Raw genomic sequence first — 27,428 nt, 5'->3', positions numbered from 1 at the left:
CCTGTAACTCTGAGGCCTCTGAGACCCCTGCAGACACTCGGATTTACTCAGAACGGCTCCAGGTAAGATGCCACCAGGAGCCCAGGTGTCCCTGCAGAACACACAGCCCCACGTGAGCCCTGGACAGCACCGGCTGGCTGCCCGCCGTGGGAGCAGAGCCTGCCCGGCCCCACGTCCACTGTCTGGAGGTGGGCCTGAGCTGCTGCTGATGGAGGTGGGACGGGCTGCCCTCTGCAGGGACCTGCGCAGGGCCTGCCGTCCACAGAGGGTCCTTCCCACCACCTCTCTGCTCTGCGTCCTGTAAGAACGGTGTCCTGACCTGGCGCTCAGCGGGGCAAAACGACCACATCGGGGCAGAGCCAGGGCAGGGGCCGGGGGACTGAGCTGGGCCAGACGAGCGGAGAGGGACGGCACACCAGGCCCGAGCAGGCAACGTCCACGGCGGGGCGAGGAGGCGCAGGGCAGACAAGGCCGTGAGAACCGTGCACGGGGGGGGGGGGTAGCCACCAGGCCAGGAGACCGTCAGGGTGACGGCCCTCATGCAGGTGACAGCCGAGGGTGCACAGGGCAGAGGAGGAGCCAGTCCCGCCATCAGGAAACGCAGGGCTGGACGGGGCGCGGGGACCCAGAGGCCGGGAGAGGAACGAGCCGGGAGACCCGGGCCTTTCCCACAGGGGCATGCTCACAGGAGACCGTCCACGCGGGATGCGGGCCCTTCACACGGGGCTCCTGCGGGGCCTCACACGCCTCCCACACTCACCACCACATACCGCACAGGCCGAGCCATCCCACAGAGTAACCAGCAAGGACACAGGGGTCACAAAGTCCGCTCCCCAGGACACAGGGCCGCGTTCCGCGGCTCCCTGGCTTCTCCTGCCCAACAATGCCGAGTGCGCAGTGGGTCAGACGGTGTCCTCAGGGCAAGAGCCTGACCTTCCCACCGCCCCCCGCCCACCAGCTCCCAGCTACTGGGAGTCCAGGATGACCAGCTGCGGTTCCATTGCCCCAAACAGGTTTCCACCATCAGTGTCTAAGCTTAAGAGGAGACGTAAGGAAAAAAGAGGAGCTTGACACAGCCAGTCCCTGAAGCCCTGTGCACAGAAGCTGAGAATGTCAAGGTCTGAGCCTTCAACAAACAAGGCCGCGTTTATACAGAAATACAACAGCAACAGCTCCCATTACAGAAACAGAGCTGTCCCCGGAGAAGGCCCGCCCGGCCTGCCCCAGCCCGCCCCAGCCCCTCTGCCTCCCCCCAGAGCCCCAGCTCCTGTCGTGCGAAGGGCTGGTGTCTAAGCATCTTCACAGGGCTCCTGGACGCTTTCAATAACTGCCCATGACCAGGCATGCAGACCCTTCTTAGAAGGGCCTCTCAGCACAAGCAGGAAGTCTGGACGTGACCAAGGACGTGGGGCAGGCGGACGGGGTGCTGAGGACACAGCAGAGGAGGGTGGCCCGCTGCCGGCACCCCTCACGCGCTGGCACCCCCAGACACCGAGGGCACCGCACTCTCCTGCCCCACGGCCAGGCTCCACGCAACAGGCTGCAGTCAAGCCCACGAGACACCGCCAGCCTCAAAGCTCCAAACTGAGACAGAGCCTCCCGTGGACGGTGGGCACCGGGGCTTGGCCCTGGGCTCGGGCACAGGGAGAGCCACACGCTCACCTTCCAACCATCCCCCGCCACGTTCTCAGGCATTCGTCTGAAAATGCCATCACGATCACAAAGCAAGCCCCCCAAACAGTGAGCAAGTTATGACCGGCTTTCCAAGGGTCGCTGTGGGCCTGGAGGGGGCAGGTGTGGTGTCTCCGCGTCTCGCTCACTTCAGAGGCCCACCTTCAGGAAAGCAGGATGGGCCGCTGATTGCTGCCCCCGGAGCATCAGCAACCACATGAGGCTGCTGCACGCAAGGCCTCCTCCAGGAGCAGAGCGCGGGGGCGAGTCCCCTGGACCAGGACCCACCTGCCTCTCCAGGCGCCCCAGCTGCTCCTTGCAGAAGGCATCGCGGCGTCTCAGCTCTGCCTCCTGGCTCTCCAGCTCCCTGGCCTGTGGGGAGAGCAGAATCCAGTCAGCTGTTGGCGACTTAGGAGCCGAAGCCCACGCGGTACCAGGCCGCCACCTGCCACCCAGGGAGAGCCCTGCGGCACCGACGTGTGCAAGGGTGTTCCCCGCACCGGCCGGGTGCAGGAGGGGGACCAGACCCCAAGACGACGCACAGGCAGAGGGGCTTCACTGCAGCCCTGAAGCTCAAAGCCACAGGGGGCGGAGGGCCGGGGGAGCAGGGATCGAGTCTGGGCAGATGGGGCCTGGACGGGAGCTGCACGGCTCCCAGGCTCACAGCATGGAAGCACCGCACACACGTGCCACCAAATCACGCCCGATGTCTTCCTCCTGCTGAGCATCTGTGTCTGGGGCCAGGGATCTGAAGGGAGCAGCGTGGGAACCCAGCGTCCTAGGTCTGGGGGGCAGCTGCCCTCAGCCTCCTGACGGAGCAAAGAGAATGGCCAGTGCACAAGGCTGAGGGCCTCCCAGGGTCATGGCAGGCTGAGGCCTAGCAACCCGGCCAGCCCCTCCCGACCCTCACCCAGCAGGGAGACTCTCAACAGCCCCCGACCCCGGGCAGGCCTCAGCACAGGGATGCCGCGTTGGGCGGGGCAGGCACTTGAGTCCTGCTCCTCGCGGGGAGGCCGTGTCCCCGGAGCCCTGGGGCCCTCCCAGGTCAGGGACTCCAGCCCGCCTCCGCCTGAGAACCCCGAGGCCAGGCCTGGCGCAGGGGCTGCAGAAAGAGCAGGCGACGGCACCCAGACCAGCGGCCACACGGGGACCGGGCTTGGAGGACAGACGACAAGAGTCCACAGCAAGCTCGCGGAGGCCCCAGGTCAGAGCGGAATGTGAGCGGTGCTGCCATGTGACACGCAGGCCTGAGAAGCAGCCGGGGGCGGGGTTGGGGCGGGGCCCCAGAAAGGGGCGGGGCCCCAGTGAGGGGGCGGGGTCCATGAGGCTCCGATCCCAGCGGACAGAAAACAGGCGATTGCAGTGGCCAGGGGCTCGCAGGGTAGTGGCCATCTCCCTAAGGACGCTTCCCAACTGTCTTCTGGGAAAAAGCACTGAATAAAGCACGCTCTGCCCAACAAGGAAGTAAAGCGTCACCACTGTGCATGCCTGCTCACAGGTCACGGTCCCCCAAGGGGGAGGGAAGGGCGGGGATGATGCGTGATGCGGTCAAGGGAGCAGGTGAGCACACTCATGCACCTGCTCTGCTCCAGACACGCGGAGGAGACAACCACAGGGGCCAGGCCGTGCTCACAGACAAGATACGAACGTCCAACAGAGCAGACGGGCACACAGGCTGGTGAGGCTGAAGCCACAGGCCTGGGCGGGGCTTGGCAGGGGGCCAGCTTCACCCCCAGAGCCCAGGGCTCCCCCAGAACAAGAAGCTGCAGTGAAAATTCTCAGGATCCCACGTCAGGCTGTGGTTCTCAGTCTGCTCGGACTTGCCTTCAGCCCAGACGCCCAGGCTCCAGGCCCGTAAACCCCAGGCCATACCTGGGCAGCGTGGGACGGGCCTGTACCGGGGCAGGTGCAGGCCACCATGAACATGCTCAGCAACGAGACAAGAAAACAGAGAAACAAAGAAAGGCCACAGTCAAAGTTTCAACTCACAACAAGCCTGCAAACCAAACTCCAAACACATAAGGAAGTGTAAGCTCAGAAAGGCTGTCAGCAAACCAGCAGTCACTGCAGTTTCACGTGACGGGACACTGATACGGGACTTCTAAAAACTTTTTATTATGTGAAAATGTGTTACTGTATTAAAATAATACTAAATAAACCCAGATAATACAATAATATTAAAATATATTGAATAATATAAATGTATAACTTTTGAAAAACCAGACAGTCATCACTAAACATCAGATGATAAATGAGGGGAAATCCTGCTTTGTCTCTGGTGTCCACCCTCTGTCCCCCAGGTCCCTACAGCAGATCACCCCACGTTCACACACTTCAGTATTTCTCTAACAAATAAGGACTTCTGTTTTTCTAAACAGAACCAGCAGCACTGCATATCAAAAAAAAAAAAAAAGAATTACTTAACATTATCAAATATTCACCCAGTGTTCAAATTTCCAGTTGATAAAGGAATTTAAACATGTAAGTTTAAGGTGTTTAAAAAGGTAAATGAACTTCTCATTAAAAAATAAGAATTAATGAAACAGGCAAATATTATAAATTAAAATTCCTTCAAAACAAGGAGCCAAATGTCTACGACAAGCCCCAAGCTGAGGGCAGCAGAGGAAACAGGGGCTCAGCAGAGACGCGCTCCCCCCGACACCCTGACGGAGGGGCCGGGAGACGAGGCGGAGCACAGAGCTGAGCCCAGGGCCCTGTGTCTGCTCAGGATGGGGGCGCTGGGGGGCGGCAGCAGAGGAAGAGGGGGCAGGGGGTCTGAGCAGGTGGGGGGCAGGCGTGGGGGCTGGAGGAGAGGAGGGGAGGAGAGGGAAGAAGAGAAGAGCCCACACAAGGGTGCAGGAATCAGGGATCGCGGCCTCTGAGAGGGTCCCCAGGGTCCCGGGCCCTGCGCTTGGCCCCGGAGTGACCCCCAAACCCTGACACGTAGCGGTGGCTGGGCGAGAGGCGGCAGGCCCCAGGGAGGCTGCAGCCATGGTCCCGGTCCAGCACCCCCCACTCACCCACAGACATGGAGCCCACCCACCTGGGGTCACAAGCTGCCTTCTGGGGACGATCCCACAGCACGGAGCTGAGGAGCCTCGGCCCAACAGCCTGGCGGGCTTGGAACAAGACTGCGGCCACAAGAGGCCAGGGCAAGGGCTGAGCCATGACCAGTGCAGCCCCACGGCCACTGCACAGTCACACGTGGTCACTGCGCTGTCACAAGTGGTCACTGTGCCGTCACACGTGGTCACTGCGCCGTCACACATGGTCACTGCAGCGTCACATGTGGTCACTGCATGGTCACATGTGGTCACTGCGCCATAACACGTGGCCACTGTGCGGTCACACGTGGTCACTGTGCCATCACACATGGTCACTGCAGCATCACATGTGGTCACTGTGCGGTCACACGTGGTCACTGTGCCATCACACATGGTCACTGCATGGTCACACGTGGTCACTGCGCCATCACACATGGTCACTGCAGTGTCTCACGTGGTCACTGTGCGGTCACACGTGGTCACTGTGCCATCACACATGGTCACTGCATGGTCACACGTGGTCACTGTGCCATCACACATGGTCACTGCATGGTCACACGTGGTCACTGCGCCATCACACATGGTCACTGCAGTGTCTCACATGGTCACTGTGCGGTCACACGTGGTCACTGCGCCATCACACATGGTCACTGCAGCATCACAGGTGGTCACTGCATGGTCACATGTGGTCACTGCATGGTCACACGTGGTCACTGCACAGTCACACATCTGCACCGTCACATGTGGTCACTGCTTAAAACCACTCAACATGTGACTTGTTATCTGTGAACAATCAATATAAAACACAAACCAAATAATCTTACCCTTAAAGAAAAAAATTCCACTTTGGATAAAAGAAAAGAAAAAGGAAACCCTACTATATGCCACTTATCAGAGACCCAGCCCCCCACATCAAGGATCTCACAGAACAAAAGAAAACCCTTCACTGAGATAAATACATAGTGTGGGGCCCACTGCTTTGATTTGTTTACGCAAAAGGTTCGGCATTCAATCAAAAGTTTAAACACACAAAGCAATAAAGATGCACCACAAGAGGAAACACTCAACAAAGCCAGCTGTGACAATGGTCCGGATGCTGAAGTTAACGCAGAGGGACTTTAAAATAACCATGATTAACACGCCGGAGAATCCAGCAGGAAAGGGTGGGCACCACAGGGGAAGCGGTGGAGACGTCCCATGGGGAGGCGGGCACCCCCCTCACGCCCTCGCCGAGGCCAACAGCCCCTGCTGGCCCAAGACCCTGTCTCTGAGCACGGCCTCTGACCGTCTGGCGTGGCATGTCTGAGTGTGCAAGGCCTGAGGTCTCCCCGAGGGCTGCCCGACCCAGCGTGGGAGGCCTCCAGCTTCTCAGGAAAACGTCAGCAACTTTTCAGAGCCTCCTACATCCCTCCTTTCTCTAGGTTTTCTTCCCGAGCGTTTGGGTTACCCCACTGTTTGCACCAAACTGTCCCCCACCTGTCAGGCAGCCACAATGTTCAACAACGGGCTCCGATGGTTCACAGCAAACGCCCCCAGGGGAAAGGCTGCTTCCACTGGGCAACCTGAGTAACAGCCGATAAGGCTAGCCTTGTGAGTGGGGCCCTCCAGGAAACCCCCAAGCAGGAAAAAGGAAGCTGACCTCTGGGGATGGGGCTCCGAAGGACTCCAGTCCTTTCCCAGTCCGTTCTGGGTGTCCCCAGTGGCTCAGATTGGAGAAGGAAGTGGCAGCCCACTCCAGTGTTCTTGCCTGGAGAATCCCAGGGACGGGTCGCAGAGTCAGACACGACTGACGTGCCTTAGCAGCAGCAGCAGTGGCTCAGATAGCAGAGAATCTGCCTGCAACGCAGGAGACCCGGGTCCGCCCCCTGGGTCAGACAGGTTCCCACTGCAGTATTTCTGCCTGGAGAACTCCGTGGACAGAGGAGCCCGGCGGGGTCGCAAAGACTCGGACGCGACGGAGGGACTAACACGCCCACACCGTCCTCTTCTGCCCAGGCTGCTGGGCTTCACCGTGAACGTGTGCGCTGCTTCTCAAGGTCACTGCTTCGTTGGGGAGAGGAGGATGGGAACAGGACATTTTGAAATGCCACAAGCCTCGCTGTCCTTACTGAGATTTGCCATTTTTTCCTGACCTTCTGGATGGCTACAAGCCTTTGGTCAATTTTCAGTTCTGAAAAAAAAAATAGGCTCTGAGCATCTTCATTGCTTTTATGGAAGAGAGGGTCTTCAGAGGCCCCTCCTCTACCATCACTGACACCACCCAAACTATAGAACAGAACAAAAGGGAAATTCAGGAGATCATGGTTCATTAGCAGACTGTGGACAGAGCAAAGAACCCATGAACACGGAAATGAGTCATTAGAAATTATTCAGATTGAACACAAACAGACAAAGCATGAAAAACAGAATGAAACAGGGCCTCCAAGAACTGCAGGGCAGTATCAAACGACAGAGCACACGTTTATCGAAGTCCCAGTAGGAGAAGAGAAAGACAGGCAAAAAGATGAAGAGATAAAGGCCAAGAATTTTCCAAAATTAATTAAAGGCCACAAATAGATCTGAGAAGCTCAGAAAAATCCAGGCAGGGCGCTTCTGTGAAGTTCTTAAATAATTCCTGAAGTAACTGAACATTTTTTGAGCATAGATTGTCACAGTCTTTTTTTAAAAAGTAATTTTGAGAATAACGACTAAAAATGTAACCAAAAAAGGCACAAATAAAAAATCAGTAGAGAAGATAAAGCGAAACTCTAAAATACACTGATTCATCTCCACCCTCCCCCTGGAAACAGTCTACAAGGAAGAGCAGCAGAGGGACAGAGGGCAGAAGACACAGAGCAGCGAGTGCCAGGTGGCGGGTTTAACGGCACACACACCGGGGACCACGCCAACAGACTCACCCCGTGAGCTGCCTACTGCTATTCCAAGAATTCACCAAAACCTCAGTGGCTTAAAACAGTACAGATTGATTCTCGTACAGTTCTGGAGGGCAGAAGGTGCAGGGGTCTCATTCAGCTGAAGCTGTGGTGTCCGCAGGGCTGCTCCCTCCTGGCAGCTCTGCAGAAGACTGTTTCCTCACCATTCCCGGCACCCAGCGGTCGCCTCTGGCTCTTGGCTCTGGCCTCACGGTGCCCAGGCCTCTGAGACAGCATCACGCCTCCTTCTCTGCCGCTCCTGCCTCCCTCCCTCCTGATGACGACCCTGGGCTCCCCAGGGTAATATAGGGTCCTCTCCCCATCACATACTCTTAAGTCGGTCCCACTGCAGAGCCCTGTTCACCAGGAGAAAGGACAGTTATCACAGGCGCGGGGGTCGGGGTGCAGACATCTGTGTGGGCCACGATTCTGCTCACGACACACCCCCACACAAAGGCAGAGCTCCAGCTATACGTGATCATAAAAAATGATGCAAAAAGGTTTTTAGAAACGGGAAAAGGATACAGAGGGGAGACCAAGTATAAGGAGGCTGGTGAGGCTGCATCACCATCAGACAAAGGAGGATTTAACACAGAAGACATCACCACACACAACATAAAGAAGGCAAGGTCACAGTCACAAAAGAGAGACTTACACAAGAAGAGATAACAATTGTAAATGTGTACACACCTAAACGTTTTTTCCAGTAGTCATATATGGATGTAAGAGTTGGATCATAAAGAAGGCTAAGCGCCGAAGAATGGTGAAGACGCTTGACAGTCCCTTGGACTGCAAGGAGATCAAACCAGTCAATCCCAAAGGAAATCAATCCTGAATATTCATTGGAAGGACTGATGCTGAAGCTGAAAATCTAATACTTTGGAGTCAGAAGAACTGACTCCTTGGAAAAGACCCTGATGCTGGGAAAGACTGAAGGCAGGAAGAGAAGGGGACGACAGAGGATGAGATGGTTGGACGGCATCACTGACTTGATGGACGTGAGTTTGGGTAAGCTCCGGGAGTTGGTAATGGACAGGGAGGCCTGACGTGCTGCAGTCCATGGGGTCGCAGAGACTTGGACACGCCTGAGTGGCTGAACAGCAACAATGCACCTAGTAACAGAAATCCGAAATACATAAAACAGATCTGACAGACCAAAGAACGTGGACAAACCCATAGTCATAGTCAGAGGCTGCTGCTGCTGCTGCTGCTAAGTCACTTCAGTCGTGTCTGACTCTGTGCGACCCCATAGACGTCAGCCCACCAGGCTCCCCCGTCCCTGGGATTCTCCAGGCAAGAACACTGGAGTGGGTTGCCACTTCCTTCTCCAGTGCATGAAAGTAAAAGCGAAAGTGAAGTCGCTCAGTCGTGTCTGACTCTTAGCGGCCCCATGACTGCAGCCTACCAGGCTCCTCCGTTCATGGGATTCTCCAGGCAAGAATACTGGAGTGGGTGCCATGCCTTTTCCGAGTCAGAGACTAACTCTCTGAAAACACTGACAGAAGTGAACCAGGAGGGCACCTGCAGGGCACACAGGCTCCGCCCCGGCAGAGTAAGAGCAGAACCAGCCCAGGAACTGCAGGCTGGCTCCCCTGCGCAGCCCTGCATCTGACCCGCCGGCCCCACACTCTGCACCCTCACTGCCTCTCAGCAGCACCCAGACACGGGGTGTGAGGTACAACTTCAGTTACAACAGAAACGGGGATCAGAGGCGACTCTTCAGCGACAGGGCTGAGGCAGCAAAAAGCACTGGCCCTGTATAAAGTCAATAGACAGCAACTCAAGTGGTTCTTCAATTCATCCAACCACCTGGTGAGGAGGGAGCAAGTAAACCCATTTAACAGACAAGCAAACCAAGGCACAGAGCGATACAATCTCCCAGAGCCACCCAGCAAGGATGCACAGAGCTGAGATGCCGCCGTCATGAACTCTCCCCGGCCCCCAGGACCACACCAGGGAGGCAGAAGCCTCCCTGGGAACAGGCTGCGGACTTGGCCCGGGGAGCAGGAAGGTGGGGGGAGGCCAGATGTGCCGATCCGAGCCAGCCCAGAGCTCTGAGCAGGAGCCTGACATGATCTGACTGATTCGTGCTTTAAACCCAGCTCATAGAAGCCGACCCAGAAGGCTGCTGCCCAGGAGGACGGCCTGATCCCTCTCATCAGGCGTACATCTGCAGCGGCTGCGAGAGCTGCCTCTGCACAAGGGCAGCCCGGAGCCTCACGGAGGAAACCCCGCGGCCTTCGGCTGCACACCTCTCATAAAGGAATGCCAGAGAATAACCCCACCCGCTTGCCCGGGGCGGCAGCAGGGCAGCGCTGCCCTGGTGTCGGCAGATGGGCAGGCTGGGGAGGCGGGGCGGGATGGGGCCGCCCGCAGCAACTCAGGCTGCAGCGGCCGGAGCTCAGAGACCGGCTCACACGGCCCGTGCCTGGGCCAGGGCCCTCACACGGAACCGGGCCGTGGGCCAAGGATACAGGTGCCAGGCAGAGCCGGCTGCTGCGCAAGGGGCCCACCCGCCTGCCCAGCCCCTGCGGAGGCTCCCCGAGCACCCGCCTGCCTGACGTGAGCCGAGAGGCCCTCAGAGGGGAGAGGACGCGGTGGACGGGTAGTGGGGCCCTGGTCACACCCTGAGCCTGTGCCTGTCCGGAGGCCCCAGAGAGACAAGGGCTCTGGGCAGCGCCGTCCCCGCCCCATCGACCCCATGACGGGAGTGACCACAGGGTGTGGGGACTCAGAACAGCGGCCCTGGCACTGGCGGGGGCCTCGGGGGTGCGGGATGGAGGCTGCTCTGCTGGCCACTGAGGACAGGAAGGTGCAGGGCGTGCGGGCGTCTGCTCAGAACCCCGGGCCCCCGGCAGGTGACGGCTGTGGCACCGAAGGACCCCCACTCCTGAGCACGCCACCCCCCCAGGCAGGCCGGGCTCCAGGCTCCGCTCCTCCAGCAGGGCACCTCTTCCCCTGCGCCCAGCCGGCCAGCTGGGTGGACTCTCCGAGGTGCTGCCTTCCTGGACCCTCTGGCCCTGGGAAACGCCCACCCTGGAGGGCGAGCGCAGGGGCAGGGGCATGCTGCCCCCCTGTGTGGCGGGCACCTGGCTCAGGCCCTGGACCCCAGGCCGGCCTGCCTCCCGGCTGCCCTGCTCCCAGCAGCAGGCGGGTCTCATGGCCACGTCAGAACTGGCTGTCATCACTCCTTCCCTTGAGGCCAACCAGACCCCCCCCCAATCCCCCCTGGACGCCCAGAGCACCGACTCCCAAGTATCACTGCACTCCCTCATCTGTCGATACCCCTGCAAACATCCACGCTTCGCACAGGGAGCCCAAGTCCCCCTGTCCGTCCAGCAGGGCACTTGGTGGGCGGGCATCGACCACACGCCCTCGGAACTGAGCTGACACGCTCACGTGATCAGAAGCCCAGCTCAGGCCCCCACATAAGGCCACAGCCTTCAAGAGTCTCCAGGGAGCTAACCCACTTGCCCCTCCCCGGGACTGCCCCGTGCACACACGGGGACCACGCTCACGACCCCCCACTGCTCCTCAGGGCCCGGGTCAGAGAGCCACAGCAGGCTGGGCCTCGGTCACTTAAGGCTGCCGCTACTCGGAGCAAACATGCTGACACCCGTCTTGAGCAGTGCAGACCTTCCCACCCACAGAAGGGGTCACCAACATGGGCCAAGAGGAGGCGCCCTGTCCTGACGGGGGCAGATCCGGCCAGAGCACCTGCAACACACGCCCCGACTCCCGGGGAGCTCCCTGCCCTGGGAGTGAGCGCGGGCTGTCACCCTGCTGAGAGCCAACTGTGTGTGGCTGTGTGAGCCGTGGACGCTGCTGCCTCCCTTCACTCCCCAGCTCCCCACGTGGGGACTACCCTGGGCCCCGGGGAGCACTCCTGACGGCAGAGTCTGTGAGCGGCTCCACCCACAGGGACGACCCTGAAGCCAGAGTCCCGGCACGCAGACCGCGCCAGCCGGGCCTGCCCCATGGGGCCCATCCTCCTCGCCCTGGCCTGTGGCAGTTGGGGTCACCTGGTCCCACACCAGCCCCCCACCAGGTCAGGCTGCCAGTGCGGGTCACTTGCATCCTGTTCCTGGGCACCCAGGAAGCAGAGGGAACAAACCAGCGCACCGCTGGGGACAGGGCAACTCCAGGAGCCCGAGGCCTGCGGTCACCCTGCCCGTCTGCCCCGCAGAGGGGCAGCAGGGGAAGCCTGATGCCATAGGGGCGGGGGGGCCTCAGCGATGGGAAGCAGAGCGTTTTAGGCAGGGACACAGACATTCAGGATTGCCCCCCTGAAGGCCAGTCTCTGCTGGAGCTGGAAGCTGGCGCCAAGACGAGGGGGATCCCGTGGCCAACGTCCAGCTCACCCGAGAGGCGAGGAGGCAGGCCCGGGGCGTGTCCCCGACGGGCCTCTCTGAGCAGAGGCTGAAGGCAGGGAGGATGAGTCTCCCGGGGGCTGTGAGGGGCACCAAGTGCCCGGCACGGCCTCCAGGTGTGGGGGGCAGAGGGTCCCGGGAAGGACGGAGGCAGAGGCTCAGCTCACAGGGGAGCAATCACGGGGCCTGGCTGAGGCTGCCCGCAGGCCTTTCTGGGCAGGACTCCAGGAGTGGCCGAGGGCCCTGCCAGTCCCACCCGCTGCCGGAACCCCTGGCGTCCAGGGACACAGGGCACCCACAGCCCATGCGGTGGAACTACTCCTCGGGGACTGGCCACCCCGACAAGCTGTGCACGAGACGGAAGAGACCCCCTAGAAGGGCCCAGGGCGGGAGCAGAAGCTCAGCCAGGCAGCAAGGACAGAGGCTGCTCCACTCGAATGACCCTTGGGAATCTCACCTTAAAGCCATCAGGTGCGATTCAGCACATTAATGGAATAAAGGGGAAAACATACGGGCATGAACAGATTCAGAAAAGCAACTGACAAAACTCCACACACACTCACGGTAGAACTGCAACTCAGCCCAGAAACATGACAAAGAGCATCCAGGAAACCTGCCCTCACACCAGACTCGATGGTGAAACACTGGGCTTCCCTCCACGTCCACAGTCAAGAGAACACTACCCAGACAATGACGGAAACCATTTTTATTCTCAATTGTACTGGAGGTCCAGCCAGTACAACAAGGCAAGAAAGTAAATGAAAATTTTAACAATTCCCATCCTGGAACTTGAAAGGAGAAAGTAAAACTGCCATGACACTCAGACGACATGACTGTACGTAGGGAAACCTCAGGAAACTACAGCACAGCAGGGAAGCTGATAATAACACAACAAGTGAGTTTATCAGTCACAGGACACAAGGGCAATATACAAGAACTAATCATATTTTACACGATTAATTAGTAACTAGTAATAAACTAAAAAAATAAATGAAATGAAAAGCAATACCATTTTCATTAGCATCCAAAAATATAAAATACCCAGTAATTTTGATATATAAATCTAACAAAAAAGATCTGATATTACTGCACAGAAATCTATGAAACGTTTTTGAGAAGGCCTAGACACAGAGGTAGGGCGAGAGAGACAGGAAGAGAGGGGAGAGAGACTGAAGACTCGAGGATGTTCTGACTGCAACTCTCTCCAAATTAATCTACAGATGTTAACCTGACAAACCGATGCTCAGATTGATACAGAAATGCACAGAACCTAGAAAAGTCAAATAGTCTTGAAAACAACAAAGCTGGAAGTCTAATATACAGGATGACCAGACCTACCATACAGCTACAACAATAAGGAGCACCACTGACCCAAGAAAAGAAAATGACTGAACTGAACAGAGTCTGGAAACAGTCGTGGCACAGGTCAACTGTTGAATGACAGAGGTCCTCCTGTAATCCAGGAGGGAAGAACAAGCTTTCGAATAAAGGTATACCCCTATCTGCACCTTTTACAAACTTTAGCTCATGCTAGATTAGAGACCTAATGAGAAAGATTTTTAAAAGTTGAAACGCAGCATCAGTAGAATCTCTATCAAAATCTCATCTGCCTTTTTTCTCCTGTAGAAACATAAAAATACGCCCTAAAATTCACACAGAATCTCAAGGAATCCCAGAGTCAAAAGAGGAAGAAAAAAGTTGGAGGATTCACATCTCTTGACTTCAGTACTCTCCACAAACTCAGTGGTAAGACAGTGTGGTGGTGATATGAGGGCATATAAACCAATGAGAGGAATTCAGAGCCTAGAAATAAAGACTTATCTTTACAGTCAGCTGATTTCAACAAGGGTGCCAAGTTCACATGATACAGAAGTCAATAGTCCTTCAGAGGGACAGGATGATGCCAACACAGTAGGACATCCACAAGCAAAAGAAGGAAGCTGGACTCCTACCTCACACCACACAGAAAAACCTAAAATGGACCAAAAACCTAAATTTAAGAGTTAAAACTTTAATACTCTTAGAAGAACATATAAGGGTACATCTTCATGTCTTTTAATTTGGCAACAGATCCTCCTCAGATATGACACCAAAACAACAGACAATCAAAGGAAAGAATAGATTGGTTGAGCTTCATCAGAATTTAAAGCCTTTTAGTTTCTAAGGACATCACCAAGAAAGTGAAAAGATAGGCACAGAATGTGTGGAGACATCTGCAAATTATTATTTCATAAGGGACTTGTATGCAGGACACAGAAAGAACTCTTACGACTCAAATATAAAAAGGGCAAACGATCTGAATAAACTTTTCTTCAAAGTGAAAGTGGAGTCGCTCAGTCGTGTCCGACTGTTTGCAACCCCATGGACTGTAGCCCACAGGCTCTTCCATCCACGGGATTTTCCAGGCAAGAGTACCGGAGTGGGTTGCCATTTCCTTCAAAGAACATATACAAATGGGCAATAAGCACATGAAATACAAAGAACCGCCACTCACACCCACCAGAACAGCCACAGGCAGAGTTCATACAGTGACAAGGGCCGACCAGGATACAGCAAAGCCAGAGCCACACGCTGGAGAGAAGCTGAAACAGGGGCCTCTCTGGGGAGCAGGCTGGTAGAGCCCCACGAGGAGAAAGGAAAAAGTCACACAAAACACGTGCCAACAAGAACCCACTGACAAGTATTTTTATAAGCATTACCCAGGATAACCAGGCTGTGGAAACAATCCGAATGTCATCAGCTGATGAGCAGAGAAATAAACTGTGGTCTCTCCACACGGTGGAACACCACTTGGCCATAAAAAGGAGTGAAACACCAGTACATGCCACAATATAGGTGAACCTTGAATACATTACGCTCGGCTTAAGTAGCCAGAGTAAGACCACATATGACGCGAGTTTATCTACATGACATGTCCAGAGCAGGGAAACCCACAGATACAGAAAGTAGATCAACGGTTTCTAGGGATGGGGGTTGGGGGAACAGGGCATTATTGCTAATGTTAATGATTTGGGGGGATGGTGCAAAATGTTCTAGAATCAGTAATGATTACTTCAAAATTCTATGAATATTGCATGCTGAGAACAATAACCTGCATGCCTTAAAAGGGTGAATTATACCTACAATAAGCTGGCATTTTTTAAGTGCTTCTAGAAGGAAAAAAAAAATGAAAAATATCTTCATGACCCAATATAAGCAAAGATGTTCTAGACAGAAAACAAAAAGAAATAAATGCAGAAGAAAAATCTAACAAATGGGACTTAACAAAAGAGATTATTCCGAGAGTAAAGAGGCAGGCCCCAGACTGGGAGAGGAGAGGCACGCTATGTACCTTCAACAAAGGCTGGATTCAAAACGTATAAAGAATGCCTACAAACTGATAGGAAAAGACAACCCAATTTTTTTCTAAATAGGTAAAAGATTTGAACTGACATCTCACAGCAGAGGCTATTTAAATGGCCAATAAACATCTGAAAAGTACTCAACCTCCATAAGCATCAGTAAATGCAGACCACAACTGCGCTTCTCCGCCAGAAGAGTCCCAACGACAGCATCTGACACTAGGGAAGGGGGTGAGTTGGTTCACGATGGTCGGCAGCCAGTCGGTCCCAGAATTCACTCCCAGGTTAATGTTCTGCGTCTGAACCGTGTGCATATGTGCTTTCCAGAATAAAACATATGACTGAAAGGGGGGTAAGGACAGGAGCCCAGGAGCTCACAGGCTATTGAAGGGAATGGAAATCCATGCAAGCCCTTAAAAGGACTGGGCGGCAGTCCCACTCCGGAAAGAGCACCAGGAACCAGCACTCACAGCCACAGGGCACAGGTAGGGAGCACTCGTTCCTGCGTCACCCATTCGGGACCCAAACTGGAAACACCTCAGTGTCCACACGCGGCCTGGCCGTGAGCAGCGGTCCCTGCAGACAAGGACACCTGCTGCAACAGGGAGAGCGCAGGGAGCACGGCGCGTGGGGAGAGAGGCCCGGGGCGGGCGGGCGGCCCGTGTCCTCTGCGGGGACCGCTTGCCAGGCGGGGCCGAGGGGCCCTCGCGGTGCACGGCGCCCCAAGTCTTTAGCCAGCTGTGCTCACCGCTGCGGAGAGCCCTGTGCCGGGCGGATCCCCGCAGCCCTTTCTAGGCTGCAGTAAGACAAACACTTACATCAACGCAGTGTACACACATTTAAAGCCCTTGGCCAGCTAAGAAGGTGGCCGGCTCACAGAGTAAGAGCCTCCGGCAGAGGGAGGGCTGCTCCCTAGAGAAGGGGTCCTGGTGGAAACAGGACCGCAGGGCCTCCCGGGTGCCCGCCACCCCAACAACACAGCTGGCGAGGGGCAGGGCCGCAATCAGAACCCAGGCCAGCCTCCACGCTGGCTCCTTCCCCTGAGCCCCACAGCCTGCCATGACAGAGGAAGCCCAGGAGCAGACCAGGCAGGCGCCTCCTGCTGGCTGGACCCGCGGCTCCCGCTCGGCGGGGAGCCCCTCCAGAATCAGAGTCGGAGCCAGGCCCGCAGCGCCGGGGACAGGGCCATGGAAGGGCCTGAGCTGCGCTCCGGGGCTCCCCGCGTGGGGCTCTGGGGCCACAGGCACACACCCACCGCAGGCACTCTCACACACACACACAGGCACCCCTGTGATGCAGACACCCCAGAGGCCTCGGTCAGAGGCGGCCACCGTCACTTCAGGCCACTCAGCAGCGAGGGCTGAGGAGCACAGACTGGACGGCATGGTCAGCGCTGCCACCTGCAACCACAGGGCGGGCGACTTGTCACAGCCCCACCCGCGTGGCCTTGTCTCGGGAAGGCCCTGCGGCCGAGGGTGTCCTGCTCCCGGCCGCGCCGCTCCAGCCCTGCCACCCGTTGAAGCTGGAACCGCCCCACAGGGCACAGAGCCTGGGGGACAGGAGAGCCACCGCCACCCTCGGACGAGGGATCAGGAGTCCAGGACCCGGAACCCAGCTGGTCTGCAGGTGCTCTGGGAAGAGCCTGCAGCCCCACTCCCGTCATGATGTGCTGAGGGGCTCAGAGGACAGGCTGGCCCTGCAGGAAGGGCAGAGCCAGTGGAAACAGACAGGGGGACAGACGCGGGAACTGCCTGGACCACACCAGCAGCTGCAAGCCGACCTGCCAGACCCAACCTTAAAACCCCATCCATGGCCTGCCCCGCCTCCCCAGAGGCCCCGGAGCAGACACAGCCCCAACAGCCAGCAGCGCAGTCTGCGCTGAGGCCTCCCCAGGCCCACGGCTGACACCAGGCCATCCCAGAAAGCGGGCTCAGACCCAGGCACCGTCCCGGGGAGCGGGCTCAGACCCAGGGAGGCAGGGTGCCATCCAGGCTGCATCTGCACCCCCCGCCCCAGCCAGCGGGGCTCCAGGCTGTGGCCCAGGCTCAGGCAGCCACAGCCAAGCTGTCACGTGGGCGGCAGGAGAGGCCGTCCTCCTAACCTCGGAGGTGTGAAGGCCACCAGGTTGCCATGGTGACTGGTCTCTGAACTCACCGGCCGTATAGACAGGCTACCGCTTCCTGCGCCTCTATTTATTTCCTCTTAGAAAACACACGCACGGTAGAGGCGCAGCCAGTGCAGCTAAGGAACGTGATGAGGGTCAGGCTGCGGGGTCGAGGCACCGGTCACTCTGCGAGACCAGTGGGTCTCTGGGGACACGCTCCCTCAGCAGAGCCCAGAGCAGGAGGGGGGCTGGCGTCAAGCTCCAGGGTGCCTGTCTGCAGAGCAGGAGGGCAGCTCATCCCTGACCCCCCCCCCCCCCCCCGGACAGAGGGCCTTGCGATGCACGTGAGCAGAGGGGAGAAGGACCCTGCACCAGGCCGCCTGGGGCCACATATGGGGACCCCGCCCTCGACCGCCACTCCCTCAGGTCCAGCCACTCCGACCCTGCGCCAGGCCCCTAGGCTGTCTGCCAGTGGGGGAGGCCCAGGGCAGGGAGAATGGCCCAGGGACGGGCCTGAGCCTAGCTGAGTGGCCTTGGCACGGCCCAGCCTCCCGGTGGTGCTGACCCGGACCCAGCAGGGAAGAGGTGCAGTCACTGGGGCCCATGGAGCCCCAGCCTGGGGAGCGGCCTTGCCTCGCCCACGGGGGCACAGATGTGAGACTGCAGACCGCTGACAGGATGGAGACCTGGGCCATCTTTGGTAACTCTCAGTGCCCTGGACATGGCATTCCAACAGCTGCCAGGAAAGCTTTTCATTAAAGAAAAAAAAAAAAAAAACGAACTGAGGAAAATCTATCTGGCAAACCCCCAAGGTAGCAGACTGCAAAGAGAAAACAGCAAGACTGCTTCCCACGCACCCTGCACACCTGGCTTTCGCTCACGGGTCCGGCTGGTGAGGGGGCTCGTGGGCCCTGAGCGGGCACCAGGTCCCACCAGGCCCCAGGACAGCAGGCGCTGAGGCCAGTCGCCCCTCGTCTGCCGCCCCAGAGCCATGGGCCCAGGGGCCTCCCGCCTGTGGGCCACTCACCACTCAAGGAACCAAACTCTTCCACCTGCCAGACGGGGTGACGCCAACCAGAGAAGCCCACCTCTGCCGGAAAAGCTCAGGCCTCACCCTAACCAAACCAGAACTAAGCCTCCATAACCTGCATCCCCACCCCCACACCTGCTGGGACGTGCTGCTCCCTTCCACCTCTGTGCTCGACCGCTCTGGAAAAATCTGACGAGACGAGCAACTCTGAGGTGCCCGATACTTGAATCAGCCAGAGAGAAATTCTCCAGCTCCTGAAATACAAGTTGAAACGAAAAGGAGAATAAATGGACACTGACTGAGTCCCATGAAACACATCAAGTGCATCACAAGCCTTCTTGCCTCAGACTTCAATCCTGTGAGACGGGACATGCCTAGGATGCCACACACCCGGGCTCCCTCCGAGGTCCTCCTGGGCAGCAGGGACTCCCGTGCGCGGCCCGCCAGACCGTGCACTCCAGGGGGGTGGGACGCACAGCCATGGCCTCTGTGGGGGCCCCCAGGATGGACACACCTCTGCAGAGCCAACCAAGACTGGAGTACCTCCAGCTGGAAAACTGTAAGACCAGAGGACCCAACACACCAGCGGAAGCGTCTCTCCTGATGCGTCTGTTTTCCACATTTTAACCCAATGGGACAAACACTTGCTGATGTCTAATTCACCAAGCACTGCAACAGAGACTAGGCTTACCAAGGTGAATAGGACACCCCGTCTTCCAGGACATTACAGTCGGGAAACCAACCGGGAGTACAAGCAGCTTAAAGCAAGTCTGCTGTGGAAAGTACAAGAGTAGGAAGGATTACGAGCCGTCAGATCTCACTGGTGACACCAGAAGGCAGAAAAGTGGTCACACACACGTATATGTGTGTGTATACAAGGTTTATATAAGTTTACGTTGCCTGTTACAGAATCACTAATATTTTAATGCCCATTTATATTTTATCAGGTTAATTACCACTTTTGCTGGAATTACTTCATCAAGTTATTCTTTCAGAAAAAGTTTGGATGTAATAAACTATACGAGAAAATTTTAAAACTGTAACTTTAAAAAGAATGGTTTAGAATGAGAACTGGGGAAAAAACACACACTCAAAAATACAGTCCCAGAAAAAAAGAAGAAAATGTGTGACTCAGAAAGAAATATTTGCAGAAATAATGATTTAAAACTTGGCAAAGTTGGTGGAAAAAACCCTACAGACTCAAGAAGCTGAATCAATGCGAAACCGCGTGAACCTGAAGAAATCCACTCCCAGACAAATCACAACCAAGTTTTTGAAGACTAAAGACACAGAAAAGTCTTGAAAGTAGCCACAGATAAACAGTATGCTACCTACAGGAGAATAAATGAAGTGACAGTGGGCTTCTCACCAGAGACCGTGGGGCAGGAAGAAGTGGCACGTCTCCCAGATGCTGAGAGAAGAGAAGCCGTGAACCCAGAAGTTGGCATCAAAGGACCTTCTGAGTGAAGGAGAAGCAGGCCTGACCAGTGAAGGGGACAGAGAAGAGCCTGTCCCCGCACACCCGCTCCGTCAGAGGGAATTTGTTTCGAGGAAGGAAGTACCGTGGAAAGAAAGAGATGAGGGGAAGGGAGTGGGGAAGGCAGGGAGGGGACGCTGAGCGAAGGCTGGGGCACCAGGGATGAAGAAAGGTGTGGAACGGAACCAGGAGGGGAGTGCTTCTCCTCTCGGGTGTTAAGGGTTACTAGAGAGTGAAAACTGCAGCACTGAGGTGGTTCTCAACAGGCACATAAGTAATTTCATTAAAGGCGGAGGGAAAGCACACATAAATGAGGTAAGGCTTCCACATCCCACTTGAAGTGCTATGATGCTGGTACCAGGAGACTGTGGCAAGTTGGTCTGTGGAATCCACAGAGCAGGGTTAGAACAAAGAAATGAAACTCAAATTAAACCTCATTCATTATGCAAAAAAGAGCTGAAAACAGATTACAGATCTAAATTGAAATGTAAAACCATAAACCTTTTAAACAAAAATACAGGAGAAAAATCTTCATGACCGAGAGTTAGGTGAAGAGTTCTTAAATATAACATCAAAAGCACGATCCATAAAAGACAAAACTCACGAGCTGGACTTTAGCAAAGTTTAAAAGCTTTCTTCTGAAAGAGAGTGATGAGAGAAACGTTCCCAAATCACGTGTCTGATAGGGGACAACATGCACAGGCCTCTGTAAACTGAACAGTGAAAAAACAACCATCCAATTAGGAAACAGACAAAAGACTTGAACGGACCCCTTGCCAAAGAGTGTCTACAGATGCTAAGGAGCATGTGAGCAAATACTTAGCGTCGTCAGTGACTGGGGCACATACAGACCGCGAACCCTGTGCGCATCAACCAGAACAGCTAACGTCTCATTTACTGACATTCTATTCTTTTAAACACTGCTAGTGTCGGGCACAGGAGGAATATACGGCGACAGGATCACCCATACATGGCCATCAGGAACGTAAGATGCTACAGCCACCTGGGAAAGCAGCCTGGCCGCATCTTACAGCATTAAACACACACTCAGCAGATGACGCAGCAATCCCCTCCTGCGTATCTGTGCGGAGAAGGTCAGGTGTACACAAAACCCTGAAATTGAAGAAAGTGGAGAAAACCACTAGACCATTCAGGTATGACCTAAATCAAATCCCTTATGACTATACAGTAGAAGTGAGAAATAGATTTAAGGGACTAGATCTGATAGACAGAGTGCCTGATGAACTATGGATGGAGGTTCGTGACATTGTACAGGAGACAGGAATCAAGACCATCCCCAAGAAAAAGAAATGCAAAAAAGCAAAATGGCTGTCTGAAGGAGGCCTTACAAATAGCTGTGAAAAGAAGAGAAGCGAAAAGCAAAGGAGAAAAGGAAAGATATGCCCATTTGAATGCAGAGTTCCAAAGAATAGCAAGGAGAGATAAGAAAGCCTTCCTCAGCATCAATGCAAAGAAATAGAGGAAAACAATAGAATGAGAAAGACTAGAGATCTCTTTAAGCAAATTAGAGATACCAAGGGAACATTTCAGGCAAAGATGGGCTCAATAAAAGACAGAAATAGTAGGGACCTAACAGAAGCAGAAGATATTAAGAAGAGGTGGCAAGAATACACAGAAGAACTGTACAAAAAGATCTTCACGACCCAGATAATCATGATGGTATGATCACTCACCTAGAGCCAGACATCCTGGAATGTGAAGTCAAGTGGGCCTTAGGAAGCATCACTACGAACAAAGCTAGTGGAGGTGATGGAATTCCAGCTAAGCTATTTCAAATCCTAAAAGATGATGCTGTGAAAGTGCTGCACTCAATATGCCAGCAAATTTGGAAAACTCGGCAGTGGCCACAGGACTGGAAAAGGTCAGTTTTCATTCCAATCCCTAAGAAAGGCAATGCCAAAGAATGCTCAAACTACCGCACAATTGCACTCATCTCACACGCTAGTAAAGTGATGCTTAAAATTCTCCAAGCCAGGCTTCAACAATACGTGAACCGTGAACTTCCAGATGTTCAAGCTGGTTTTAGAAAAGGCAGAGGAACCAGAGATCAAATTGCCAATATCCGCTGGATCACTGAAAAAGCAAGAGAGTTCCAGAAAAACACCTATTTCTGCTTTATTGACTGTGCCAAAGCCTTCGGCTGTGTGGATCACAATAAACTGTGGAAAATTCTGAAACAGATGGGCATGCCAGACCACCTGACCTGCCTCTTGAGAAACCTGTATGCAGGTTTGGAAGTAACAGTTACAACCGGACATGGAACAACAGACTGGTTCCAAATAGGAAAAGGAGTACGTCAAGGCTGTATATTGTCACTGCTGCTTATTTAACTTATATGCAGAGTACATCATGAGAAATGCTGGGCTGGAAGAAGCACAAGCTGGAATCAAGATTGCCAGGAGAAATATCAATAACCTCAGATATGCAGATGACACCACCCTTATGGCAGAAAGTGAAGAACTAAAGAGCCTCTTGATGAAAGTGAAAGAGGAGAGTGAAAAAGTTAGCTTAAAGCTCAACATTCAGAAAACTAAGATCATGGCATCTGGTCCCATCACTTCATGGCAAATAGATGGGGAAACAGTGGCTGACTTTATTTTTCTGGGCTTCAAAATCACTGCAGATGGTGATTGCAGCAATGAAATTAAAAGACGCTTACTCCTTGGAAGGAAAGTTATGACCAACCTAGATAGCATGTTAAAAAGTAGAGACATTACTTTGCCGACAAAGGTCCGTCGAGTCAAGGCTATGGTTTTTCCAGTGGTCATGTATGGATGTGAGAGTTGGAATATAAAGAAAGCTGAGCACTGAAGAAATTGATGCTTTTGAACTATGGTGTTGGAGAAGACTCTTGAGAGTCCCTTGGACTGCAAGGAGATCCAACCAGTCCATCCAAAAGGAGATCAGTCCTGGGTGCTCACTGGAAGGACTGATGTTGAAGCTGAAACTCCAATACTTTGGCCACCTGATGCAAAGAGCTGACTCATTTGAAAAGACCCTGATGCTGGGAGGGATTGGGGGCAGGAGGAGAAGGGGATGACAGAGGATGAGATGGCTGGATGGCATCACCGACTCAATGGACATGAGTTTGAGTAAACTCCGGGAGTTGGTGATGGACAGGGAGGCCTGGCGTGCTGTGGTCCATGGGGTCGCAGAGAGTCGGACACGACTGAGCTGCTGGACTGCACTGAGCACAGAACCCTGGGCGTGTACACAGATGCTGTGACTCCATCTGCAAAGTCAGAGTGGACACGGCTCAGCCGGCTTTCACACAGGCCAACAGGCACACAGTACGACACATCCACACGATGGAGCACCAGTCAGCAACCATACGGGCCAATGTGCTGGTGCATCACAGCAACCGGATGGATTCAGAGGTGTTACACTGAGCGGAATAAACAGCCAGCCTCAACGGTGACACACGTATAATCCCACTTCCATAACAGCCTCCAAACGAGAAAATTATGCTTCACAGACAAGAGACATCGGGTTCCTACCTCAGGGCTGAAGAAAGGGGGTTTACAGGGTTGATGGGACAGCTCTGTGTCCTTGACTGTGGGAATGGTTATGTGAAAAAAATGTGTGTGTGATAAATACTTCTGATAAAATTTGGCAGACCTGTACACCAGAGCCCAGTAGTGACATTAACAAGGAGTGCATGTGAGAGCTGATGACCCCGAAGGACGTCAGGGTCAGCTGAGACTTCACGGCAGCGCATCTTCCTGGCTGTGACCTCTGCTGTCCGATGGGGCATGATGGGCAGGCCCATCAACCGTGTCCACACCCTGATCCCCAGGCTGGAGGGGATGAGATTACCCTGGACTAACCGGCAGGCCCAGGGCCACCACAGGAGCCCTTAAAAGCACGGAACTTTTACCAGCTGGGGGAGATCCAAACCCGAGAGGGAGTGGGCGCCTGCTGCCAGCCTGAAAAGGCAGGGCTCGTGGGAAGGCACTGGACTCTGCCAACAGCCAGAGGAACATGAGGCCTCCTCTCGCCCAGAGCCCCAGCAAGGACCGAGGCTCCAGCTGGCGCCGTGGTCGCGGCCCAGGGACGCCAAGCCCAGAATCTGGCAGCATGTCGGACTTCTGACCCCACAGCCACAGTGCTGTTTCCAGCCAGGAAGTGAGCAGCAACTTCTTAGATCAGGAAAGAAAACTAACACAGAGCAGTTTTCACCTGGGGTGCTTTGGGGACACTTGGTAACACCTGGAGACAATTCTGTTTGTTACCTGGGGGTGCCACTGGCATCTAATGAGTGGAGGCCAGCGGTGCTGCTAAGCATCACACTGTGCCAGGACGCTGCCCCCAGCAAGGGCCTGTCCAGTCCCAAACATCACTGTGCTGAGAGGAGAGACCCCAGGCTGTGGTGCATGGATGGTGTCATCACTCGTGAGGAATGTGGGATCTCTGCACTGTTCCTCCAACTTCTATTTGAGCAAAGGTTATTTCAGAACTTAGATTTTTTAAAATAAACACACATAATCACAAGGACAATAGATGGGGAGGCACAGTGTCCACACCACTAGAGGTGGGTAGAGAACAAAGTTCTTTGGGAATCTCAGGCAAACATAAGCTAAGGGGAAGGAGTCTACAGAGAGGAAAAAATAAAATTTATAAGACACTAATGAATAAATCTGAAGACAACACAAACAGATGGAGATTTATGCCACGTTCCAGATTGGAATGTTGTTAAAATGACTATAGCGCCCAAAGCAAGCTACAGACTCAACGCAATCCATAGCAACATACTAATGGCATTTTCCACAGAATTAGAACAAATGATTTTAAAATTTGCATAAAAACACAAAAGACCCTGAATAGCCAGAACAATCTTGAGAGAAAAGAATGCAGCTGGAGAAGTCACACTCCATGACTTTAGACTATACTACAAAGCTATAGTGCTGGAAACACCAAGGTACTGGCACAAAAACAGATATGCAGGGACTTCCTTGTTGGTCCAGGGGTGAAGATTCCATTGCAGGGAGCACGGGCTCTACCCATGGTCAGGGAACTAAGATCCCACACGCTGCTCAGCCAAGAAACAAAAAAGGCCACTCTAAAAACAGACACATAGATCAGTGTAACAGGACAGAGAGTTCAGAAATAAACCCTTTGTCAGTTAATCTACCACAAAGAAGGCAAGAATATACAATGGAGAAAAGAAAGTCTCTTTAGTAAGTGGTGCAGGGACAACTGGGTAGCTCCATGAAAAAGAATGAAATTACAATATTCTCTAAAACTGTATACAAAAATAAACTCAAAATGGATTAAAGACATAAATGTAAGACAAGGTACTATAAAACTCCTAGAGGAGAACACAGGCAGAACACTCTGACATACATTAGAGCAGTATTGTTTTAGATCTCTTTCCTAAAGGAAATAAAAGTAAAAATAAACAAATAACAAATGGGACCTAATTAAATTTAAAAGTTTTGACACAGCGAAGAAAACCATTGACAAAACGACAAAATAAAGGGCAACCTACTACATGGGGGAAGATATCTGCCAGTGATACGACCAACAGGGATTAATATCCAACATATATAAGCAGCTCATACAACTTAACATCAAAAACACAAACAACCTGGTTAAAAAATGTGCAGAAGAACTGAATAGACATTTTTCCAAAGAGGAAATGCAAATGGCCAACAGGCATGTGAAAAGATGCTCAACGCTGCTAATCATGAGGGAAATGCAAATCAAAACCACAGTGAGCCATCACCTCACCCCTGTCTGAATGGCCATCATCAAAAAGAACCAATAACAAACGCTGGAGAGGGTGTGGAGAGAAGAGAGCCCTTGTACACCATCGGGCAGGATGTAAACGGGCGCATCCACTGCTGAAAACAGTATGAGAGTTTCTCAAAAAGTGAAAAATTGAACTTCCATCTGATCCAGCAATTCCACTCCTGGGTATATAAAAAATATATATATATACCAAAGACACTAACTTGAAAAGATACACCCACACCCATGTTCATAGCAGCATTCCCAAGGTATGGAAGCAACCTAACTGTCCATCAACAGAGGAACAGATAAAGAAGATGTGGGATGTATGCTGGAATACAACTCAGTCGTACACATGAATGAGATTTCGCCACCTGCAAAATGGATGGACTTAGCTTCGTGCTAAGTGAAACAGAAAGACAAAGAATCTAAAAAATACAACAAACTAGTGAATAAAACAAAAAAGAAGCAGACTCACAGATACAGAGAAGGAACCCAAGGTAACTGGTGGGGGGAAGGGCCAGTATAGGCTGGAGAGTGGAAGGTGCAAACTACTGGGTGTAAGATGCGCTCAAGGATGTGCTGTATGACACGGGGAATGCAGCCGATACTGCATAAAGCAGTGAGTGAAAAGTGACTTCAGAAAATAAAGCATCACATACACACACAGAGATAAACAAGAGGAAGGAAGGACACTGGTGGGTGAAAGTCACAGGAGAGACCATCTCTAGAATCCCGTCAGAGCACAGGTCCGGGGCGGCCGCGCATGAAGGCAGAGCCCCGAGTGCGGTGGGGTCCCCGCCTCCACGAACCACAACCCCAGACTCAGCCCCTCAACACTGAGGTCACGGTTGTGACTCTGACCCCAGTGTGTACCACAGAGGCCCCAGCCTGACCGGGCGGCCTGCACGGCTGCTCGGGCCCCAGCCTGCGCCCCGGCTCTCAGAAATGACAGCTGCTGACCACAGGTACGCATGACTCCCACCGCGGGCCCTCACTGGAAAAGACAAGCTCCCAGGATGCGGCCTGCGCTGAGGGCGGGGCTGTCGGAGGCACACACCCCACTGAGAGCTTTCCTGGCACACTCCTGGTCCAGAAGGCGCGGGCCCGCCTGGGAGCCCCCAGAGCCGCGCGGTGCCAGCACTGATGGGCCCCGGAGCCCGTGTGAGGGACGCGGCCTTTGGCACGCAGGGTCGGCGAAGCCCACAGGCCGTGCACAGCAGCGTCCCAAGGGGGCCGGGCCCGCCCAGGGCAGACGTCAGTGCCCATCGGGTCTTCCTGCCTGTCTCCTCAGGCGTGCTCCTGGGACAGCAGGGTGCCGGATGGCAGGACGGGTGGTGGGGACACGATCAACCACAGGCTGCCCCTGGCTCCAGAAGGGGCGCCACCGGTGTTGGGGGGGCACCTGGCCAGGCCAGGGAAGACCCCCCGCCCGAGTCCCACAGGACCAACTGCCCCCCAGGAGCACACTCTTCTTCCAGGCCTCCCCGCCCTTCAGTTTTTCCCATTGCCGCGAGCCTCCCAGAACCTTCCAGGATCCTTCCCACACACGTGGGCTTTTGTGGGTGTCAGCCAAGGCAGGCTTCTGCTACTGGCAGGACCTGATCAGAAGTACGTCAGGCTGGAGTCAGACATGGATGGGACCCCTGTCTCTAGGGCTGGTGACACCAGCAGGGACAGATGAGGCTGGCAGCCCGCACGCAGAAGGGCAGAGCTGGCCCCAGGATC

At 54.4% G+C, this 27,428-nt stretch overlaps 1 protein-coding gene across 3 annotated transcripts in view; it reads right to left on the bottom strand.

The window, feature by feature from the left end:
- CHCHD6 (coiled-coil-helix-coiled-coil-helix domain containing 6) overlaps positions 1–27,428 on the bottom strand; it is a 105,739-nt gene that overhangs the window by 21,685 nt on the left and 56,626 nt on the right. For 2 of the 3 annotated variants that reach the window (XM_020881235.2, XM_020881242.2), the window contains one exon: positions 1,960–2,043. The exons of the other annotated variant lie outside the window; for it this stretch is intronic. In XM_020881235.2, the coding sequence (XP_020736894.2) occupies positions 1,960–2,043 (84 nt within the window). The remainder of the gene's footprint in view (positions 1–1,959; positions 2,044–27,428) is intronic. 3 annotated transcript variants of the gene reach the window in all.

The sequence above is a fragment of the Odocoileus virginianus genome, unplaced genomic scaffold (assembly GCF_023699985.2).
Source record: "Odocoileus virginianus isolate 20LAN1187 ecotype Illinois unplaced genomic scaffold, Ovbor_1.2 Unplaced_Contig_3, whole genome shotgun sequence".
In the NCBI taxonomy this organism is placed as follows: domain Eukaryota; kingdom Metazoa; phylum Chordata; class Mammalia; order Artiodactyla; family Cervidae; genus Odocoileus; species Odocoileus virginianus.
This window is presented reverse-complemented; position numbering and strand designations above follow the sequence as displayed.